General features: G+C 39.7%; 1 protein-coding gene across 2 annotated transcripts in view; it reads left to right on the forward strand.

Moving 5' to 3' along the window:
* LOC121941839 (phospholipid-transporting ATPase ABCA1-like) overlaps nt 1–21,251 on the forward strand; it is a 39,517-nt gene that overhangs the window by 4,232 nt on the left and 14,034 nt on the right. For both annotated transcript variants that reach the window (XM_042484734.2, XM_042484737.2), the window contains exons 3-12: nt 1,161–1,254; nt 2,823–2,964; nt 3,174–3,292; nt 8,127–8,248; nt 10,618–10,809; nt 12,727–12,816; nt 18,383–18,626; nt 18,754–18,893; nt 18,977–19,093; nt 20,423–20,617. In XM_042484734.2, coding sequence (XP_042340668.1) covers nt 1,161–1,254; nt 2,823–2,964; nt 3,174–3,292; nt 8,127–8,248; nt 10,618–10,809; nt 12,727–12,816; nt 18,383–18,626; nt 18,754–18,893; nt 18,977–19,093; nt 20,423–20,617 — 1,455 coding nt within the window. The remainder of the gene's footprint in view (nt 1–1,160; nt 1,255–2,822; nt 2,965–3,173; nt 3,293–8,126; nt 8,249–10,617; nt 10,810–12,726; nt 12,817–18,382; nt 18,627–18,753; nt 18,894–18,976; nt 19,094–20,422; nt 20,618–21,251) is intronic.

The following is a 21,251-nucleotide window of genomic DNA, read 5'->3' on the forward strand; positions in this document are numbered from 1 at the left end:
CAATAAAAATATAAATCTTTATTGTATGTTTTCTCTCTTACAAGTCTCAGTATCCCATACTCATGTATGCTGCCAGGAAGACTTATTAGCTTACATTTGGATTGTCCTCACGTTAGAAGTTTGCTGTGCTAATATTGCAATCAAGCACATTTTTGATGAGTTCACAAAATAAGACTTAGAAAGTAAAACAGAGGGGTTCTTGTTCATTTGTATAATTTTTCACAACATTTTCTTAAAATCAGATTTTTTTTCCAGTACCACATGACTGGTGATAAGAGCATTACAAAGACTTATGTCTTCTCTCCTAAATATGCATTTTCTAATGCGTATGCAGCCCACAAATGATGAAAATGATGTAATTCTCCTGTGAGCCACTTGCACTGAAAAGCCTTTCAGTTAACAGATCAGTGAGTAGTCAAAGATGTGATGATGACACATGTACATGTCAGGCCCATGATTGTCCAGTTACCGTCTTGTGCTGGTTGATGCCCACACACTCCAAGTTATGTAAATTAAATTCATTTCCGAGTTGTAGCATAAGGGCTCTTTATAAGGTAGGAGGCTCATTTGCATTCAATTATGCCATTTGCCCATCCAGCAGAAACCCTTCCTTAAAGTGACCGCTGTGGCTGCTTGACTTTAAGTCCAATTACTTCCAACAAAAGAATACAGTGGGTTTTCTAAGACAGTGTCTTTATTCTTTATCCCTCTGCTGAATGTCTGCCATGTGGGGTAAGGCTAAGACACAGGCAGCTGAAATAGAGGGACCATATGGAACAGATGGACATAGTCCTCTAAACCCTGCAGACCTCTCCCTCTGTCTCGCTGTCTCCCCCTATTAACCCATATACTTTACCCAGACTCGTTGTGGGATTAATGTTTATAAAGGACAGCAGCTGACAGACCCCTCCTCAGACACACACACACATACACAAACACAAACAAGCAGAACTCATTTTACATGTTTTTTTGGGTTTTTTTGTCCATACCAGTGTAGATGACCTCAGTTGAACTGAAAATATACCCAAAAAACTGCAAAGCACAAAGGAAAACTGATTTTGTAACTCATGTCTTTCACCGGTTTTTGTTTCCCAAGAGTGTAAAGCCTTGTTTAATTTGCATGATTAACTTCTGTCATCATGTTTGTCTTCCTTTCTTAGATCCAGCTGCTGATTGAGATCATCTGGCCCCTATTCATCTTCTTCATCCTGATCTCAGTCCGAATACATTATCCACCCTACGAGCAACATGAATGTAAGCAGACAGGGAGATAGTGAGGGAGGGTGGGACTTGACAGATTTTTTTTTTCACTTCATTCACTTCTAATTCAAGAATTCAGTTTCAGTGATGGCTTTCTGACTTCAACCAATTGTCGTTTAAAAAAGATGTGTAAATGTAATATCAAAAGTTGACAGCTGAGTTCTTCAAAACAGCAACATCATACACCAGAAAATTTGTGATTTTTCTTGCAAATTTATAGCCATTTCATATTTACCTCAAACACAATGGATAATGTTTGTAAATGCTTCATATAAGTCTGTTTTTCAACTTTTCTAAGAAATAGTCTATTTTTAGCCATTATTTTTTTGCCTTTTGGATCAATCAACATGTTTGTCATCCAAGGTTCATTGCCATGATAGGATCAGTAAGATTTGTCAACTTTTGTTTGCACTGTGTGAACATGCCACAGGACCTTTTACTCCTGAAAAAAGTTGGTGTCGCAATTTTGACAAAGTTTCAGCTCATTAACATTATCACAGCTCAAAAGCATGTAAAATGTCATGTGTATTTCATATTTGTTTTTTTTGTTGTTGTTTTTTTTTTTACATTTGGGAAGAAAAACAGTTACTTTAGTTCCCCAAGAAATATTTTTGAAGAACTTTTTGAAATCCTACTGGTATTGTGATGTGTAGTTGATTATCCAGATGGATTTAATGCCTTCATTCTGTGATTTTAGACAGGTTGGTGCAGATTCGTGTTTGTACACAAATATAGACTTACATGCACCTGCTTTTGAATAAATCAAATTTAGTTATGTAATCATTACAAGTTTGCATGTCACCGTTTTGCTGTCAGCCAAACCAGTTCCCTATTTGGAACAAAATCATTGATATCAAATGTCACGTCACATGTAAGTCACAACCCAGTTAACCCAGTAAACTCCAAAGAAGTGGGTCAGCCTCCTGACCCCCTTCTCTCCTTTTACACTTATCTTTTCAGTATTATAGCCAGTTAAACTCAGAGGATTGCAGCAGTAGTCGTTAAGTTAGCAGATAAGAGTGTATACACTTGTAAAGATAATGTCAATGCTTGAGACAGCTGGGTAATTATTTACACACAGTGGGATTCTTTTTAGGAGTTAAGGTTTGTTTGCTGGAGAGTAAATCGGAAAAGCTAGTGGTTAAAGTGGAAAAAGAGAATCTAGTGTTTCCATGTGGTATTACTGTTAGCGCCGCTGTTGCAAACACAACCGGATCAGTTTTCGTTTTCCTCAGAGGCTATATTCATGCTAATTTCTGGGTTTCAATTGTATATACCAACCCGCATTTGCGCACAGCAAAAACAAAAGAAGTATATGTGAACAACGAAAAAACTGGACATGAAAAACATTTTTTATTTAGTATCAATTACAACAAATGACATTGAAACTAAACCTCACACTTGTTAAAGCAGCAATGACAAATATCCTTCTGGTTACCAGTTTACTCCAATGTGGCCTAATTATGTCTGTAAATTTAGAAGAAAATTTTCCTTTTTACTGATATTTAAGTCCAAATTTAAAACTTTTTATAAAAACAGTATGTCCTTCCTTTCCTTTCCAGGCCATTTCCCTAACAAGGCTATGCCCTCAGCGGGTACCCTGCCCTGGGTACAAGGCATCATCTGTAACGCCAACAACCCCTGCTTCCGTAATCCTACGCCTGGTGAGAGTCCTGCGGTCGTTGGAAACTTCAACGATTCTATGTGAGTAACATGAGCCTCTTGCTGATTCATAGTTGATGATTCAAGGTAGTCACATTGAGATTTGTGGATTTGAATTAATATTACTCAATCTTTTCAGCAACGAAACAGTTCAGTAGCAACATTAATTCTCTAAAAATTGAGAAAAGATCCTCTCATGATTTCAGTTTTTAAGAGTGTGTCTGATTTTGTCTCTCTGCGAACATCACCAGAATCTCTCGTCTGTTCATCGATGCCAAGAAGATCCTGCTCTACTCTCAGAATGATAAAAGCTACGAGGGCTACAGGGGACTGTTGAGGGCCCTCAAGCAGATGCAGAAGAACACTGCTCGTAAGGACTTACCTTTGATTTTTTTGTGTTTTTTTTTTTTCATGTGAAGTGTTTGGATGACCAACTGATCGATCACTTCAGTCACTTGCCCATTCACATCAATCAGCCATTCATCCATTTTTCTTGCCTGTATGCACATTTAAATAGAAAAGAACACTCCTACACAACTGCACATGCAGATATGATTTAACCGTGTCAGTGACTCACACCTACAGTTTATTAACACACTGCTGTTGATGCTTCTGAGATTCAGCTCAGGGAAAATTTCATGAAAACATATTGCTTTCCAAAAAAGTAAAAGTAATTTTTGTCAAGATATTTCATCTTGATCTCGTAATCATTTTATTGAAAACAAAGACTGTTAGTTGAGCCCACTGATCATTCAGTTATGTGGTGTTCTCAAAATGAGGGCCCTATCACCACTCTACACTAGTCTTATTTGCTGAATTATTCCAAGACATTATTTTTGCAACAATGCCAATGTTAATTTGTTAAGTGACAGATACTTGTTTCCAGTGTTATTTCAGTCATTAGGATTTACGTTACAAATGATAGTAATGCATGTCACTCAATTAGTACAAAGTACATGAAGCTTGAATCCTTGTAGGTCAATTAATCAACATAAAACTAATAAGCAACATGCAAAAACTAATAAGCAACATGCTAAAACTAGATAAAGTGACTGCTCACGGCTTTGCAGTATAGCTGCTTTCAGAGCTGATGTTAGCCAGATCGCTTCAGAGCACTTTTCAGAGTACAGTGTGTCCTGTCCTTATCGCTGCCTGCCAGCCGTAGTTGGCCCCCTCTCCCAGAAGCCAGTGGGTGTTGCACTTTTCTGTCATGACATGCAAGCAGAGGTTGTACAAAAAAATTCTGCACCACCCTGACAATCATTTTACAATCACTGCAAGGATCTGGTAGAAAATACCAAGTTGTACCAACTGAAATGTTGTTGCTTCCTGTCTACGAGGAGTGTCTGTCACAGTCGTGCTCCTACAGTCTCTGTTGCCAGTTTTACCCAGACATTTCAACGTAATCTTAAATATTGTTGCTAAGGTTTGACAAAAAACATTTTGAAAAATAAATAGGGAGAGATATTCATACCCTGACCTTGGCTGTTTCTGAGCAGAGAAAGGTCATCCTTCTAAAATAACATCTTGTTGATGACTCCGCTGCGCTGACTCGGTCAAAGCAACCTGAAAATAGGAAAGAAGGTCGTGTTGATCTCTGCACTTGCTTTACTTTGCTTAAATAGAAGTCACACAAACGGTGACTTTGCGCAGTGAAAAAAAAGATTTTTCATTTCGACTCAGTACCCCATGCTGGGAACAGTTTTTCCATGTGTACAACAACAACCAGGGCAAAAACAAAATGGAGAACATGTAGCGACATTGTGAAAAAAAGAACATTAACACTGTTTGAAGTGGAGGATAAAAAAAAAACAAAGGATACCACATGACCAAGTGTAAGAACAGTAAACAGCAGTGATGTAACTACTGGCCTCAGTTAATTGCTTTGGTTGAATGAGGGTTTCTAATTAGACTGGGTGTCCATTAGTGTTTCTTTGCTACAGCAATATGTCTCTGATAGTTTCTATAAATAAAGCTGTATGAGCTTGGTTTCACATCGGACCTTAATGTTAGGCTGAATTGAGCAGCATGTTCCATCAGAAATTGTGCAGCAAAGCAGAACAATCAAGGTTCTTGTTGTTTTGGCTACAGTCTGGTTTGCTAGCCCAGAGGTAAACTATGTTATGCAACAGCCTTACAAAGCATAGCATGGCCTGGAAAAGGAGAGACTGTACATCAGAGCAAATGAGAAAAAAATAAGGTCTGTTCATTTTAATTGTAAAAGTCTCTCAGTTTATGTGGTCTGGGTTGTCCTCCTCCCTATTTGTGTCTCTCCTGTTCATCTTGTTAGCAGCATACATCAGAGCCCAGCAATACAAAAAGTACACCACATCTGAGTACAATTGATTTCTAAATGCACAGCTCAATCCCATATTCCACTCTGTGTCTATAATCCACGTGAGGGAATGCACTGATGTAGTGAGGGGACAGTCATGTATGATGCAGGAGAAGGTAAACAGCGCTGCAGCTGCAGAGAGACACTTTAGGAATAACAGGATGGATCAAAGACTTGAGAGTGGAGACCCTCACGTGTCTGTTAATAATTCAGCAAAGCAAAGGGGGTCAGCGAGTGAGATTTACACTGACAGGAAAGAGGCACAGGGAAGGGTCAGGGAGAGGGATGAGCTTTTTTCCCCATAGGATAACAAAATAAATCACACAGCACTTGCTTATTTAGATGATGTCTAATACATCCCTGCTTCATGAGATGGGAAACATGCAACATTTTTTAGATGAGAACGTTGTTTTTAATGGCACATAGATAAATGACTGAGAGGTTAGTATGGTCTGATTGTCAGTGTTGAGCTTTTTCATATGCCACAGCATTTTTTTTTTTTTTTCTTATCTTCCCACCTGTCTTCACAAAAGTGACGGTGAAACTGGATTTGCATAATAGAAGAGAACATCCTACCATTTAGGTATTTATCTGGCTGGCTGCTTTACAAAGCTCCGTTTGATTCAAAGGCTCCATGTGTCTGAGTCTGATCTTATAAAATGGAGGCTGTGCCACCTTTTTTCTTTGTATTACTTGAGCTTGCAAACAGAAGAAATTAATGCAATACACATATGCATTGCATTAACTTCTTAGCGTCTTAACTGTAAACATCAGCTCGACATCGAGAAGCTCAACCCTACCTTTAACCTTTAACCTAATTTCTATATCCTGAGTGGTAAAACCATGTCCTGCACTTAAAATAGCTCATAGAGAAAGTGAGAAACAACATCACCTTACAGAAATATCCTGATTTTGGACAGCTCACACAGACATGCTCAGATACAGTCCAAGAGTTAGCGCTTCTCCAGCTGTCTACATGAAAACAGAACTTGACACTGCTATTTGTGGTTTGATTTTACTGCAATCAGAGTTCAATCCTTCCATTTTTTCTTGATCAGAGGTCACTTGGCATTCAGAAAGGTTACCTTGGTAGATTTAGGAATAACAGCATGCCTGAAGACCAGTTTGACCAGCAAAGCCACTGGTTACTCAGTGTGTCATGTGAGTTTTGTCAAAAATAAAACAAAGTAGGCACTGCCAGGAGCAAGCACAGACATGTATTAGTGTTGATGTAGGGCTCGCCCTTGGTTCCAATGTAGGAAAAACAAACACAAACAATGATTGTTACTCCTTTTGTTGTCTTACTCCAGTAACCCTTTCTACTCCTGATAACTCAGGAGATTAAAACCACATAGGCACTACAAACAGAGACACACTGATAAGATAAAACAAGGAAATTTAATACAAACATGCAAGCACCTTTGCTGACTGCACAGCATTCTGCTAGACTTTCCATCAGGTCTGGTCTATGCTCAAGGGCCTGTGGATGCAATGCACCATGGGAGCTATGATGTCCTACTGGGACACTGATTAAACCTTATTAGCACTCCCTGGTTGTTCACCCCCGAGAACTGAGGTCACACACTTGCATGTGCGGGCACAGGTGCATAATTACACACACACATGCACAGAGGCACATGGCGAGCAGGGGTGGGAAGGATTGAACACACACACACTCACACCTCAAAACTCAAATAACACACACTTTGGTGCACAGCCACGGAGGCAGTAAGGGAGAGCGACAGCACACATATGCCCCCTGAACACACAGAAACACACTGTTCTCTTTCACTTCCTCTCAGGGGAAGTTCAGTCCAGTTCAGTAGAGGCAAAGTGTTTCCTGTTTGTGTGTGTGTGTGTGTAGATGTGTGCGTGTGTTTGTGTGTGTGTAGAATAAGATTTGCTGAAGATGAAGGTATGGGAAGAGAAGTGGGAGAGGAAGGGAGATACTTTTAAGATAAGCAATAAAAATTAAACTTAGCATTATTATGTTGTAAACAGAATTGAAGACAGCAGGGCTGTAATCATTCATTCTTTGTTATTTTTTTTATCCTGATAACCCAGGGTAGTAAAAAATGTGTAAACGTCTGGGTGATAAATAATCATTCATGTTTATGCTAACATAAAAGTGAACAGTTACACAACAGACAGAAGCAGCGCCGTTAATAACCTAAACAATAACCTGCGGGCTGCAGCAGCTATTCCTGTTGATTTATCTTAGTGTCACCCAAAGTTTAGGACAAGTTCAGGTACAACTTCTGAGAAGCTGGAGAGAAAATGGGTAAGAAGTGGCTCAGAGTACAGAAATGTAGGTGAAAGGTAGAGGGAGAAATTTAGAAAGTGAGAGACGGGAAGACTGCAGGCAGGATCTGGACCAAAGTGGAATGCCCTGTAGTAACCCTGGTGTACAAAACTCAGAGCTGTCAAGAAAAGAGCAGTGTGTGTGTGTGTGTCTGTGTGTGTGTGTGTGTGTGTGTGCGCGCATAAAACCGCATAGCTGACTCAGGCCAGTTTCAGAAATGGTTTGACTTCTTTGGAATGCAGTAAAAGTACAAAACGCTCTCAGTGTGAATCAACTGTCTCAAATTTTATGTATTTTCTGGATAACTCAGAATATTGAGGAATTTTATAAACAGTCACTGTACAAGTATACACAAGGATGCATTTTATAACTTGTTTCACATAATCATTGCATGAGAAAGTTGTCTGCCAGATGTTACACAGGTATATAAATAGTTTGATTGTATTTTATTTCGTGATCACTGCTGGGTGTTGGTATTATCAACCACTGAAGAAAGATGTCTAATGTTTTTATTGAAAGAGGGTTTTGTTTTACACAGTTTGTTCACTTACTGCTTCTGTTTTCTAGGGTTCAAGCTGAAGGACTTTTTGCGAGACAATGAGACTCTTTCCCACTTCCTGCACCACAACGCCTCGCTTCCTCGTCACGCGCTGAAGCAGATAGTGGAGGCTGACGTCAATCTGGAGAAGGTAGAATATCACAGATTTATTTATTCTTATTAAACCCTTTCCAGTATCATCAAGGTTTTTTTGTTACTGAGATGCCATTTTTAAATCCACATGTTCTAAAATTTATCTCCTATCATTCAACATTTCCCCACCAGAAAATGGCAATAATTCACTTATTGGCGTGAGATTTTCTAATGCAGTAAGTGGTTCTAAATTAAATTATTGGATCACATGGGAGAGTTTTGATTGCCACAGGCTTCCACCATTATCAGCTGCCAATAGCAGACAACAGTAGAGTAATATTTTGTGAGCAGCCTTTTTGTTCTGCCCTTTTTACATGAGATAATCATGCTCCCCTGGTCACAGCGCGTGTGCATAAGTACAATGACCTTGTCTCGACAGCATCTGGTGGGCCACAGGATTCTGCTGTGGCACAGCTAAGCCCTTAATACCCAGCAGAAAAATCACCGTGGGTGAGGGGGTTAGTCGGGTGAAGAGACTGTTGGGCACCAGAAGCCCCCCTCCTGTCTGTCTCTTCCTTATATTGTTTCCCCATAAAAAGAAAATGTAATTCTCTTTAGGATATGACTCTGTAAGTTGATTAATTTTCCTGGTGTCTTTCCAGTTGAATTTTTCTGGTTTCCATATTTCTCCCTCAAGTCTCCTCTTTCTGAGTTATTGCTCACTCCGTCATTCAGTTTCATTACTCTCTTCATGTGCATCATTTTTTTTTCTAGCTGATGTGATGATCTATTTCACAGCAGCCACACACACCTCTCCCATTCAATAGAAGTGTGTTTGTATAACTCAACATCACGCACAGACGTCGACAAATTCCGCTACTTGTGTCCATCTCAACAACAGCCCCCAACCCCGCCCACCACATCATCCCCGCTTTGCAATAGGAGGACTGGCGACACATGACTGCCCCTCTCTCCTCTCCCCTTCCCCCGCATTTCTCCTCACGTGCAGAGACAGAGGCTCAAAGACAAACTCACGTTACACCATCTCATTCCCTTTCGAGCCATCCCTTTTTCCCAGACATCTATCGATCAGAGAAGATGACCATCCATTAGTCTGTGAAGGTCATTCAGATCATTACTTAAAGAGAGGGGGGACAATTAGGGGAACGTGTTACTGCTGTGTACCTAATGAGTCATTTTTTCAGTTGTTGGAGCTACAATGAGATGCACAAGAGCATGAATGGATGATCATAAAAATCTCTGAAAGGAAATGTATGTTTTGAGTTCTCCATCAATTAATGTGATTCCCACTCCACCAAACTTACTGCTGTAAGCCCTGATGTTTTTCTAGTGAAAAGATTACCAGCTGTGACTGTGTGTGTGTGTGTGTGTGTGTGTGTGTGTGTGTGTGTAGTTTGTAGTCTGATAGACATGAAGGCATAACACAGACTGGTCAAGGACATTCAGATGATAAGTCAGTGTGCTCTCCTCTCACTCTGTCTCTCACACTCACACAGAGACATACACTCGTATACAAACATCTTGACTCTGAGAGAGAAAACAGATCCTCTGTTCAGCCCTTGGATGCTCTGATGTCCCAGAAAGAGGATGTTCTGTTACTCCACCTGCACGGGTGCAGCTGTGCCTCCTCTTCCAAATAATGTGGGAAATCATTTTGGAGGGTGGTGAAAAGCATTTTTAAAAGGCATTTTTAAAATGACAAAGATGGTTTGATCTAAAACAAATATGTGTCAATTATTTATCACCAGATGAGTCTTTTAAAGTAAAGTTTTATTTGGATGGCGTTTCTTGTCAAAAAGTCCTTGGCAAGCCCAACCATTGACATTCATAACATTTTGAGCCTCACAGTTGCTCAGCAACGTCTTTCAGTGAGCATCATTGTTTTGTTCTCATACAAAGCCTACATAACGATCTGTAAAATGTCAAAACAAACCACCAAGGACACTCTGTTTAAACATAAACAGCCGCACTCATCACATATTAATGCAACATTACTTGTGAATGAAAAGTGTCCCAAGCATGATGTAAAAATACTTCTCTATATCTTTGATTTGCTTTTTTTTTTCTTTAGAGTTTTTTATGTATCTGGAAATTAATTTTGAAAATAATTTTGTGGATCATCTCTAAACTCTTTATTGTCCGGACGCTCGGCTCTTTTGTTTAAAGTTTCCAAGTAAAACAATTATTGTGTAGTACTTGTTAAAACTAAATCCAACTTGAGCAAGATTAGTCCCTTGTGCCTTCATGACCACACATTAACATTTGTCCCAAAATAAATCAGACTGTATAGATATTTATTTTTTGGATATATTTACCTCCACCTCTGTCCTCTCTTAGTATCTAGCCCTCGTGATTTCATAATTCTCAACTTTTTTTGAACCACTCTGTCTTTTTTTCTCTGTCTAGGTGCTGACGAAAGGTTTCGGCTTCCATCTCAGAGACCTCTGTAACACCACGCCCCTGGAGGAGTTTGTCCACATTGCTGACCACAATGTTTCCCGTATGACCCAAGAAATTATCTGCATGTCCTCCAGTGACTGGCTGAACAAGGCTCAGAGCCACTTCTTGTCCAACTTGGACTTCTTCAAACCCATTCGGGTGAGTTTAGCCATTGAGAAAATACATCGACCAGTTGTAGCTTTGCAGTGGATTTTCATTTTAACATAACATTGAAAACCAAAAAACAAAATGAAAAGATAATGAACAATTCTGAACATCATATTTTGTTATTAGAATGTTTTGCAGCTTCATAACAGAGAGACGAGCATTAAGACAAGACAGTAAAATGCTCTCAGTTGCACACATCAGTAATGACCAAAACAGCAAAATAATACCCTACCACTATCAGGTAGGCTGTCAGTAATGTTGACATATTTCACTAAGTCATGGCATTTCCCCCACTGTTGACCAAGAAGACATTCCCTTTCCACTTTAACTGGAAAATACATAATGTCATCACTGACCTGTGGTGTTACACCACTCAATAGTTGAGTGTCCTCCAACATAAGCAAGATTAGGGTGAATTAGTATCGATATTCTCGGAAAATGTGATATTCTTAAGTCAGCTGTGAGTCATAAATTGTTTGGGAACAACAGATTGTCTCCCCTGTTTTACAAGCAGAAATATTTTGTTTTTCCATTCAACAACTTGGGTGTTTACTCAATATGAACTGGGACATCATGAACAAGAACACACACAGATTCAAACACACCCCTCAGAGACTGATTGTAATTGCTTTTTGAGGTCGTTTTACTGTCACTTCTAAATAGGGGCCATTGATTGTGACACTAATATGATGTGACAGCTGAAATCACTGTTTGTATAGGTCTGGCGTGGAATCAGCCAGACCCCCTTAATCACCCATCCGTGTTCCCCTCATCTTTTTGCTTACGAAGAAACTTTGGGCTTTTTGCTTATTTTTCTTTACTCATTTTCTCGTCAGCCTCTTACCCTCCCTCTTGGAGTGGCCTGCCCCCTTCCCATAAAACCCGTGACCCAAATGTGACTCACGATGGTGAAGAAAACGTTGTGTTCTGTAGTTGCTGATCTTTACAGGGAGAAGCAGACAAAGGAAAAGATCATTATTGAGTCAGCAGTTCTCATTAGCTGAGACCTTTGCTGTGTTTGCCGTGCTGTTGAACAGATTACAGAAGTTGATCTCTTGTCCCTTGATACAAGAGTGAAATCATTTCCTGGCTCAGTGCGGACCTGTTTCAACCAAAAAACACATTTTTTTGGTCTTCTTTAGAGGAACTCAGTGTCCAAAATTCTGATGCAAGAATGTCAATTCCTTTTCAAAAGGAACAAAATTGTGCAAAAGTGAGTAAGGACTCCCATTAGTTGCTCAGTATGTGGGTGTATGTGTGTGTTTAAGAGAGACAGAGGGATAGAAATCGATAGGTAAAGAGAAAACATGAAAGAAGATTAAATGAATAAGAGAGAACATACTAGAAAGCTACAGTAACTTTCTCTTCCTAGATGGCTAGAACCTTGTGCTCTATCGAGTGTCAGGCGCTCCGGCAGCTGACAGTTTAGTGTGATAGATGAGAACACACACTCAGACACACTCACACACACACACACACGGTTTGATGGACGGGAACATACGAGGTCAGAGTCAAGCTGACCTGTTGTTTTTTCTTGGCTCCCCTCTCCCTTAACCTTTGACCCCTCTCCCTACTCTTGTTTACTAAAGCTTTTTTTCCCTCTCACCTTCATATTTAATACTAAAGTGGATAAGTGAATAAAATATGGAAGGTAATATAGATGTCAATAAAGTAATTCAAGATAAATAACACATACTACATAGTAAAGAAAATAAAGACAATAGGTGCTTGAATTATATGTAAAGCACACAAATTTTAGCATAAATGACATTTGTATGTTTATAAAATTGCAGGTTATTATTACATTTCATTGTTAGTGTTTTTTCAGGATGTATTGATTGTGCACAGAAAACAAAATACAATATAAAAGTTTTGCCACATAGTAAATGTGCTCTTTCTCTCCAACAGAGGGATGTGAGGTCGGACCCCAAAGTTGTTCAGGAAGTGTCTGCTGCAACCGACAACCTTCTAGAGAGCCTGGGAGCACTGGCCGTGGAGGTAGATACATCGCACTCACACGCACAGAGAACACAACCCACGCATGTTACAACAGGCAGAAACTGAAATATTTACTTCCAAAGTTCATTTTTCAGTAGGTAATGTTTAAAATCAATTCTTTCCGAGAATCAGCGCAAGGTCAAGTTATTTAATTACACACACAGAGAGAGAGAGAGAGAGAGAGTCACATCTGGTAGTAGTGGTAGTAATAGTACAAGTTTGGGCAGTTGGTCAGGGCCATATTGTCAGTATTATCACATATATGCCTACAAACAGTGATTCATGGAGTTTCATCGAGTCATACAAAGGGGGAAAAGGGTTAGGAGAAGGTTAGCAGGTGAAAAGAGCAAAGCAGAGACAAACTGATTCTTAGAGAACTTGCTAATGTGGTTGCATGATTAAAAACAATGCTGGTGCATATAAACTGTACTCCGCTACTCCTCAAGGTCAGCCAGTCATTGTGTGTCGATTATGGGTCTTGAGTTGCAACTTTCAGCCATGTTAATAGAGGCTTTGTGCTAGCACAGTGGGCTTTGACTTTCTGTGGATCCCATTTGCTCTTTTTTTGACGCTACAGTGGATTCCACCTCAGATGATTTTTTTGCATAACGATGACTTATTACAGCAGATTGTAAAAGTTCTGCAAAAAAGTGTTTCTCAAGCTTAAATAAGAACAAGCAGTGTGAAATGTGTGTGAAAAGAGCCTTACCCGGCCAATATGCAGGTGCACTGTCTTCATATTCTTGCATACACACACAGTAGGATCACGTGCAAGCACACACACTCTCACGCTATAGACCTGAGCTTATGTAACCAAGTCGGAGCTGCAGTCGAGGTGCAAAGACGTGCACAAAACAATACCCTTTCTCTCAGGATACGTCTCTGCTGAGTTGACAAAACTTTAAGACCCAGCTGGTAGTGCACAATCTTGCATGCACACTTTTGCGGGTGTGATAGCACCTCCTGTCTAAGCAGCTGTAAGAACATCACTAAGCTTTTATTCGCACAAATCCCTTTTATCCGCTTTCTACCATATCAAGTTATTTTTTTGCATGGCACTGTGTGAGAGGGAAATGATTAACATACACGAACTCATGAAGAATGTTTACCAAAATCATTCTTGCAAAACTTCCTCCTGGGTTAGCTGTTGGAACTAGGTCTTGTTGATCTTTTGTACCCCTGTGGAAACCTTGTGCTTATTTTATGCAGCTAAGTATGGCATGTTAACACACAGTGGCTTACTCACTGAAAGAGCATCTATTAAATCACTCATTATATCAATGCTAACACAAACCATTCCTCTTCAGAATGTATTATTTAGTTTTAGGCAGATTATATGAGGTAAGAAGGCTGGCAGAATGGAGACATGCACTCATGTAACCTCTACTTCCTAACCAGTAATCATCTGCAGCCTGTGTTTCAATCCGGGGGCTTATCACTGTTGGAAGGCAAAAAGAACCACAGTGATAATGTATTTTCAAAATGTCTTTTCAGTGGGCAAGAAAAAACCCATTTTCACATTTTCAGCCATGTGACAGGCCACATGAAAATTCTGCCAGCGGAGCAAATATGTAAAAATACAATTTTGTATGCCCTTTGACAGGCCGTTTTTTTTTTTTTTCAGAACTAGTGTCAAGGAAATGTTGGTCTAAGAAAGTCTGAAACAAATTCAATCACATTTGAAAAAGGGACAGATTATCCTTCTTTTCTGTTGTTAAATATTGATTAAATTAGATGTTCATCTCAACGTTTTTCTCTGTTTGTAAGTAGCTTATTTTGTGTTGCTCAGAAGACTGGCACTGCAGAGATTTGAACTCCCAATAATCTGGACTCCTACTTATTCTCTGTATAAATTCTTGTCATAATCTAAGCATTTCATTATGAAAGTGGGCAGTTAAAGAAAAAGGGTAATTAAAACCCCCCATGACAAGTGTAACAAATGCATACTCTTTCAAATAATTTATTCAAACATCAACATGCTTCATGGAAACATTTGTGACATTTATCTTCTTCGTATTGTTTACCCTGAGTAGTTCAAGCAGTTTCTTAGCAAAGTGGTCGAGAGTTTGTAAATAAACTCCAGTAACCTTTCCATTCTAAAACCTGATCACTGTCACCATGGAGATCTGATATCTGATCGATCAGAGTCTCTAAGCTCAACTGAACCTCTTAGAGAGTTGATTGTTGATTTGGTCGGATTGCACAGGTGTGTTATTTTACCAAAGTCATCACACAGATGATCATCAATATTTTTTCATCCATTTGCTTTTTGTTGCTTTACATGGAGCAGCGTAATGGTACTTTTAATTTTTAATTTGTGATATAAATCATTGGTGGACTTAGCTCTAAAATCTGTAATTTTCAGGTCACAACCTTGATTTAGATGTACAGTATTTAAAATGTATCATTTCATGTTAAAAATTAAGTTATGCTTGTCCCCCGTGCTGCTTTAGCTGTGTGCTGGAGTGGAAATTTGAACTTTAGTAACCTCACACATACTCGGCTACGAGGTTACTCCGGGACGATCCTCCTCTGCTGCCTGCCCATCTGTGTGTGTGTGTGTGTTTCTCACCTAGTCACCCAAGTTAACATGGACATCATCCCTCTAGGGAAATGGCACACATACTTAGTCACACAAAAGCGTGTTCAGCCCAGGCAAATGAGTACTCTCTCGCCCAGACTGACACAAACTTTTGGCAGGCACAGTCGCACATACACACAAACACACACAGTAGTAACACAAAAACTTACTTTAGATAGTGGTCTATGTGTGTGCATGTGTGAGCAGTTGACACCAGAAAAGGAGGAACAAAAATGAAGGCTGAGGTTTTTGACAGTCATTGCACCATTTTTGCTTCTCCTGTAGCCTCTGGCAACCGAGAGACAGACTCATATTTTAGTGTACATGTGCAACACACACGCCGAGACCTTTTTAATGTATAAACACACACAGACAGCCACACAAGAAAACCGCTGAAGACCCAGAAATGCAATAACAACACAAAGCGCTCTTTGCGCGTTAAAGAGCAGGAAGGAGATGGTTTGATGTGGCTGCAGGCTCAGCTGCAGAGCAACCGCATACAGAACGTTCTCAGGGAGGGCTTGTATGTCTGTGTGTGTGTGTGTGTGTGTGTGTGTGTGTGCGCGCGCACATCGGTGATCCGAGACCCAACAGTTCTCTCAGTCTCACTTTCGCTTTGTTGGAAAGCAGTGTTGAATATCTTGTTGACGGGCAGAATACAAATTACATGCTGTAGATTGGACAACAGTCGAAACACAGTTGACACAGAAAACAGCATTATTTGTTCTGAAACAGCCATGCATGGCTGCCTGTTAATGTGTTTGTGCGTGTCTGTGTGTGTTTTTATGTCAGTGAGTGTGTATTCAGTGACAATTGTCAGTGTAATAACTTGTGGAGCCTGCTGAGGTTTGCCTATTAGGAGAACGACCGATAGTAACCTCTCTTTGTTCTTAACCATCCTGGATTCTGTGCCCACTTCTACATCCTGCTCTGCTGCTACCTCATATTATTATTTTCTTTCTGTCTTTCTTTCTTTCTTTCTTTCTTTCTTTGTCTCTCTCTTTTTTATATTTCTGAACTCTTCCCATTTTCATCTCAGGAAAATGTGTTATGTCCTCAGTTTCCACCACTCGCACAGGGAGTTTGAGCTTATCATAAGCCTGAGTAACCTCCTGCGGTTCACGCTTAGGAAACAAAAGATCCCCTCTTCTTTCGCCCATTCTTTGTTTTACTTGCACGAAATACACACAACCCCTCCGTTCATTCCTTTCCCATCACGAGTTGGTGACATAATTGCATGTGCAGTTGACCAGTTTGGAGGGGAACTTGTGGCGACTTGTCTTTTGACCTTTAATAACCCCAGTATGAACCAAAATGAACTCCTTGCTCCCAAGTCTTGCGTAACACGGACTTTATTGCTGATGTTGACAGAATATTAAGCGTAGTTTCTCTGTAGACTAGAGAAATAAGTTTTGTAGTCATGATGAATATGGCCTCAGAATCTTGTGTCAAAGTTTGTGCCAATGTCTAGCAGGAAAATGAAACAGATATTAGGTCTGTTTATACTTAGCTTTGTAGACATCAATAAGGCCTGAACAGCAGAAAAAAGGAGAAAAATGCCTGTCTTGTTCTTTTAACTGACAAAATTGAACTCCCCTTATGTAAGCATACTTTTTGCAATAACACTGTCAAATTCCTTTTAAATAATGGGTTAACATCGGATTCTAATTACCATATTTATGAACACATTTTTAAGTGGATTCCTCATAAAAAATAAAGTTTTTCATTTTATTTAAAAGGATGTTTTTAAGGGTTATGTACTGTTACCATAATTATGAACATACATTTTCAAGTTGATTACTAATAGAATTGAAATTAATTAAAAATTAAATTGCTGCAACAACCTTTTCGACATTATTTAAAAGGAAATTTAAAGTGTTAAGAAAGACTATAATTGAAACTTAAGTAGTCAAGCTCACCTTATTTTACCTAAAATACCTAACTTATGCTGGTGGCTGAGGAGTAGCAGTACTGCACTGCCCCAAAGCCTTCTGCATTCAGAGTTTTTTGATCGAGAAGCAGCTGCACAGTGGAGATGAAAACCTAATAACATCTGTGAATGCAGGAAAATACATGCATACAATCAGAAACTCCATGAACATACACCAAAGTAGCTTTTATGCAAGAAACAGTTTGATAACATCTAAGTTACACTCCATACGACGTGATTATGCTATCAGACCTCTCCTCCAGTGAGAAACACACACGCACACACACACGCACACACACACACACACACAGGGAGAAAGATATGACTTCGAACAGCAGTTAAATTTATCTCAGTCCAGCAGACAGCTAAGTGCTAAGTGTCTCCACCCCGCAGTGCAGCACTTGACTCCCATGTCTAGAATACCACTCATAGTGCAGATGATAACCTTCAATAACAGTGTCACGCACACACACACATACACAGGGAGGGTTCATATAAGCTGCCTCTGTTGTGACAGGTGATAGCCTTTCAAAGGTAAATGTAAGCATATTCATTTCACTTCTCGCACTGTGAGTTACAGTATGTGTGACATGTGGTATTCCCTGAAGGCAGAAGCATGTACACAACAAGGTTGGACGCAGCTGTGGTGACATATGGAGCAAATATGACGTGTAATGAATTTTGCGAAGTCATGAACAGCACAGAGACCTTGTTCTATTGCTGGAGGCTGATTTCACAGACATGGATCAATAATATTCCTAAAATAAAATCATTTTCAAGAGTTCTACTTAGTTAAAAAGCGCATTTTTTTTGTAATCCGTGTGGTTTAAATTACCAGCCAAGTGTGACTGTAATAGAAACCCCCAGCCACATATCCCAGAATATTTGTCAATATTTGTCATCTGAAATGGGCTCTATGGGTCTGGGAGGTGTGTCTGGATGTATTTGTGTACCTTTTGACTGATATATTCTATATATGTATGTATGTATTTACATTGCACACTTTTGACTGGCCATCATCACGTTAATGTTTCTGTGTTGGTCTCTCCCTCCAGCTTGCCGGTATGAAAAGTTGGAAGGACATGCGTAAGGAGATCCTGTATCTAACTGCCAATGCCACAGGCTCTCCAAACCAGATGTACCAGGCTGTGTCACGTATCGTCTGCGGACATCCGGAGGGAGGCGGTCTCAAAATCAAATCTCTCAATTGGTATGAAGACAACAACTACAAGGCACTGTTTGGAAACCATGGCAACGACAGTGACAGTGAACCTCTCTCTGCTTATGACAACTCTTCCAGTAAGTGTCCAAACTACCTAAAACATCCTTTTATTAAGTCCAGAGTTGTTTTTTCCTTGGTCGATCATCATCATCAAGGACACAGACTCAGTTCAAGACTCAAAATGTATCTGCGTTTATTTTCCAGCTCCCTACTGTAACAATATGATGCGGAGCCTGGAGTCCAGTCCCATTTCCAGGATGATCTGGAGAGCTCTGAAGCCTCTGCTCATGGGGAAGATCCTCTACACCCCAGATACTCCGGCCACACAGAGAATCATCCACGAGGTACAAAAGGCCCCTCTCATCTTTTCTAATCCCCATCTGAATCATGAATGAAGCCCCATTGAGTGTGTTTGTGTGTGTTGCAGGTTAACAAGACCTTCCAGGAGCTTGGCGTTTTGAGGGACCTCGGAGGGATGTGGGAGGAGATGAGGCCCAAAATTTGGAACTTTATGGAGAACGGCGAGGAGATGGACATGGTCAGGGTGAGTGGGATGCACTGCCAACACACACGTACACGCACATCAGAGCAGTCTTCTTCCTGTTTACATGAGGACTTTAAAGATTGTAATCTGGCACCTCTGTGCCAAACATAATTATGTGGCATACAATGGAAAGACTATACAACTTCTGAAGCTCCTGTACAGGTCACCACCCAGACTGCTGCAGTATGGGTCCAGTATCTGTCACAAAATGTGTTAATTCTCTCCTGGGTTCTTCGTAAGGGTTCTGTGGAGAAAGAGGACAGAGGCTACGACATGTAAATTTTTTTCAAACTCGCGGGTGTCTTTTGAAATGCAAGTGTGAGAAAAACAAATATACAGACAGAAAATTTACCCGAAAGGGCCAAAGAGTTAAGGTCAACCATGAAACTAAGCAAATCTAATCTAAACAAAGCATGGAGGAATATTCAGCATGGTAACAGAATGCAGGTCTGGCCACAGTCTGAAATCATAAACTTGGTCTCATTTAAACCATTTGTTATCTGCTCACATCAAACAGGGACTCTGAATGTTTCCTGTCTACATGATCTGTGTAGATAAATGGATATGAAATTACAGTCACTCCACCAGAATGAGTCATTCACTGTCATGTTCTGAAGGAAAATCTCAGTATCAGATGACATACAGTTCATAGCATCTGCTGGCTGGAAATGTGCTTGTTTTTTTGCATTGCAAGTACTGCATAAGCACCACTTCCACCTAGTGGCAAAAGATAATACTGTAGAATCACTTCACGTTGAAGATATTCACCTAGATCATTAACTGTATATTAAGAATCCCAGACATCTAAATAACAATTAAATTAATTATGAAACATGAATTTAGAACATTTGAAATCACCTGTTTCTGTCAGATTATCCAGAGTTTTTATGTATGAATATTTAAAATCCCATTTGTGTAGTATTTGACAGATGATTGTCTCTGCTATTTTAGACTATGGAAACAGGAAAATGGCTGTGGTTATAAAGATGATTAATTGGAGCAAATCCTGGAACAGGGCTCACAAAAAAAAAATCCAGTCAGAGCAAAATAGGTCATAAGCCACAACGAGATGCACAAACACACAGTAGTAGTAAAGGTCTCAAAACCAAACAACCTAAAGGCATACAGTGATTATTCACTCTTTATTCTTTCTCTTTTGTTTGGCCTTTGTTTTTTAGCTTAAGAAGAAGTAGGTTAATGAGCAAAGTCTTGTGACAGGAAGAACTGTAGATGTGTAACTGCATCCTCTTTCTTGTTTTAGGTTCTCCTTATTGTAAAAGGTTTTTGGACATTAGCTCTCTATAATTAACAGTATAAATGTTTTTACAGACCCTGCTCCAGAATAACGCCAGTGCCGCGTTCCTTAACGCCCAGCTCAGTGGGACTGAGTGGCGAGTGTCAGACGTGTCGGCCTTCCTGTCTAAAGTCTCAGAAGACCAAAGACCCGCAGGATCTGCTTATACGTGGAGAGAAGTCTTTAACGAAACTGACCAGGCCATACAGACCATCTCACGCTTTATGGAGGTTAGTGTCTCAGAGAAGGGTGCATCACACCAAAACACATAACATGAAAAAAAAAAAAAAAAAGAGTGTGTACTGACACTGTTTGTCTGTTTTTTTTCCAGGAAACTTATTCAGTGCATAAAAAATTATTTTGATTTCAAAGAAAAAGAAATTAGAGCGTGCTATGATCTTTTCACATGGGTGGTTCAGTCTGCATCAACAGTCATGTGACATATCATTGTGTAACCATTCTTGTTTACAGGTACAGTGACAATAAATCCACATTTTTGTGGGTCTTAAATTGTGTGTGTAAAATAGCTGTTATCCAATATCTTGTATTTTAGGTCAAGATAAAAAGAAGTGGGGAAATAGGTTAAATAACAATCGCCCAAATAGGTTATTGCATTACCATATCTGAATTGTTTTTTAAAGCACTTTGAACCGCATCTAGTTCCCGACAGGACTATTAAAAGCCTGAAATCAAATGTTCTTTTTCCTTTCTTCCTTCACTAAATCGAATTATTGCCCTGTTGTGTGTGTCACTGCCCGCTTCTCTGTGTTATGGGTCAGTATGACGAACAAAGCCTTAGCGATAAACAACCTCTGGCCAAATGTTAATCGATGTTTGTGCCCCAGTGAATTGTTGTCTTACTTA

This window comes from Plectropomus leopardus, chromosome 3 (genome assembly GCF_026936395.1).
Source record: "Plectropomus leopardus strain MGB_pleo_1.0 chromosome 3, ASM2693639v1, whole genome shotgun sequence".
NCBI lineage: Eukaryota > Metazoa > Chordata > Actinopteri > Perciformes > Serranidae > Plectropomus > Plectropomus leopardus.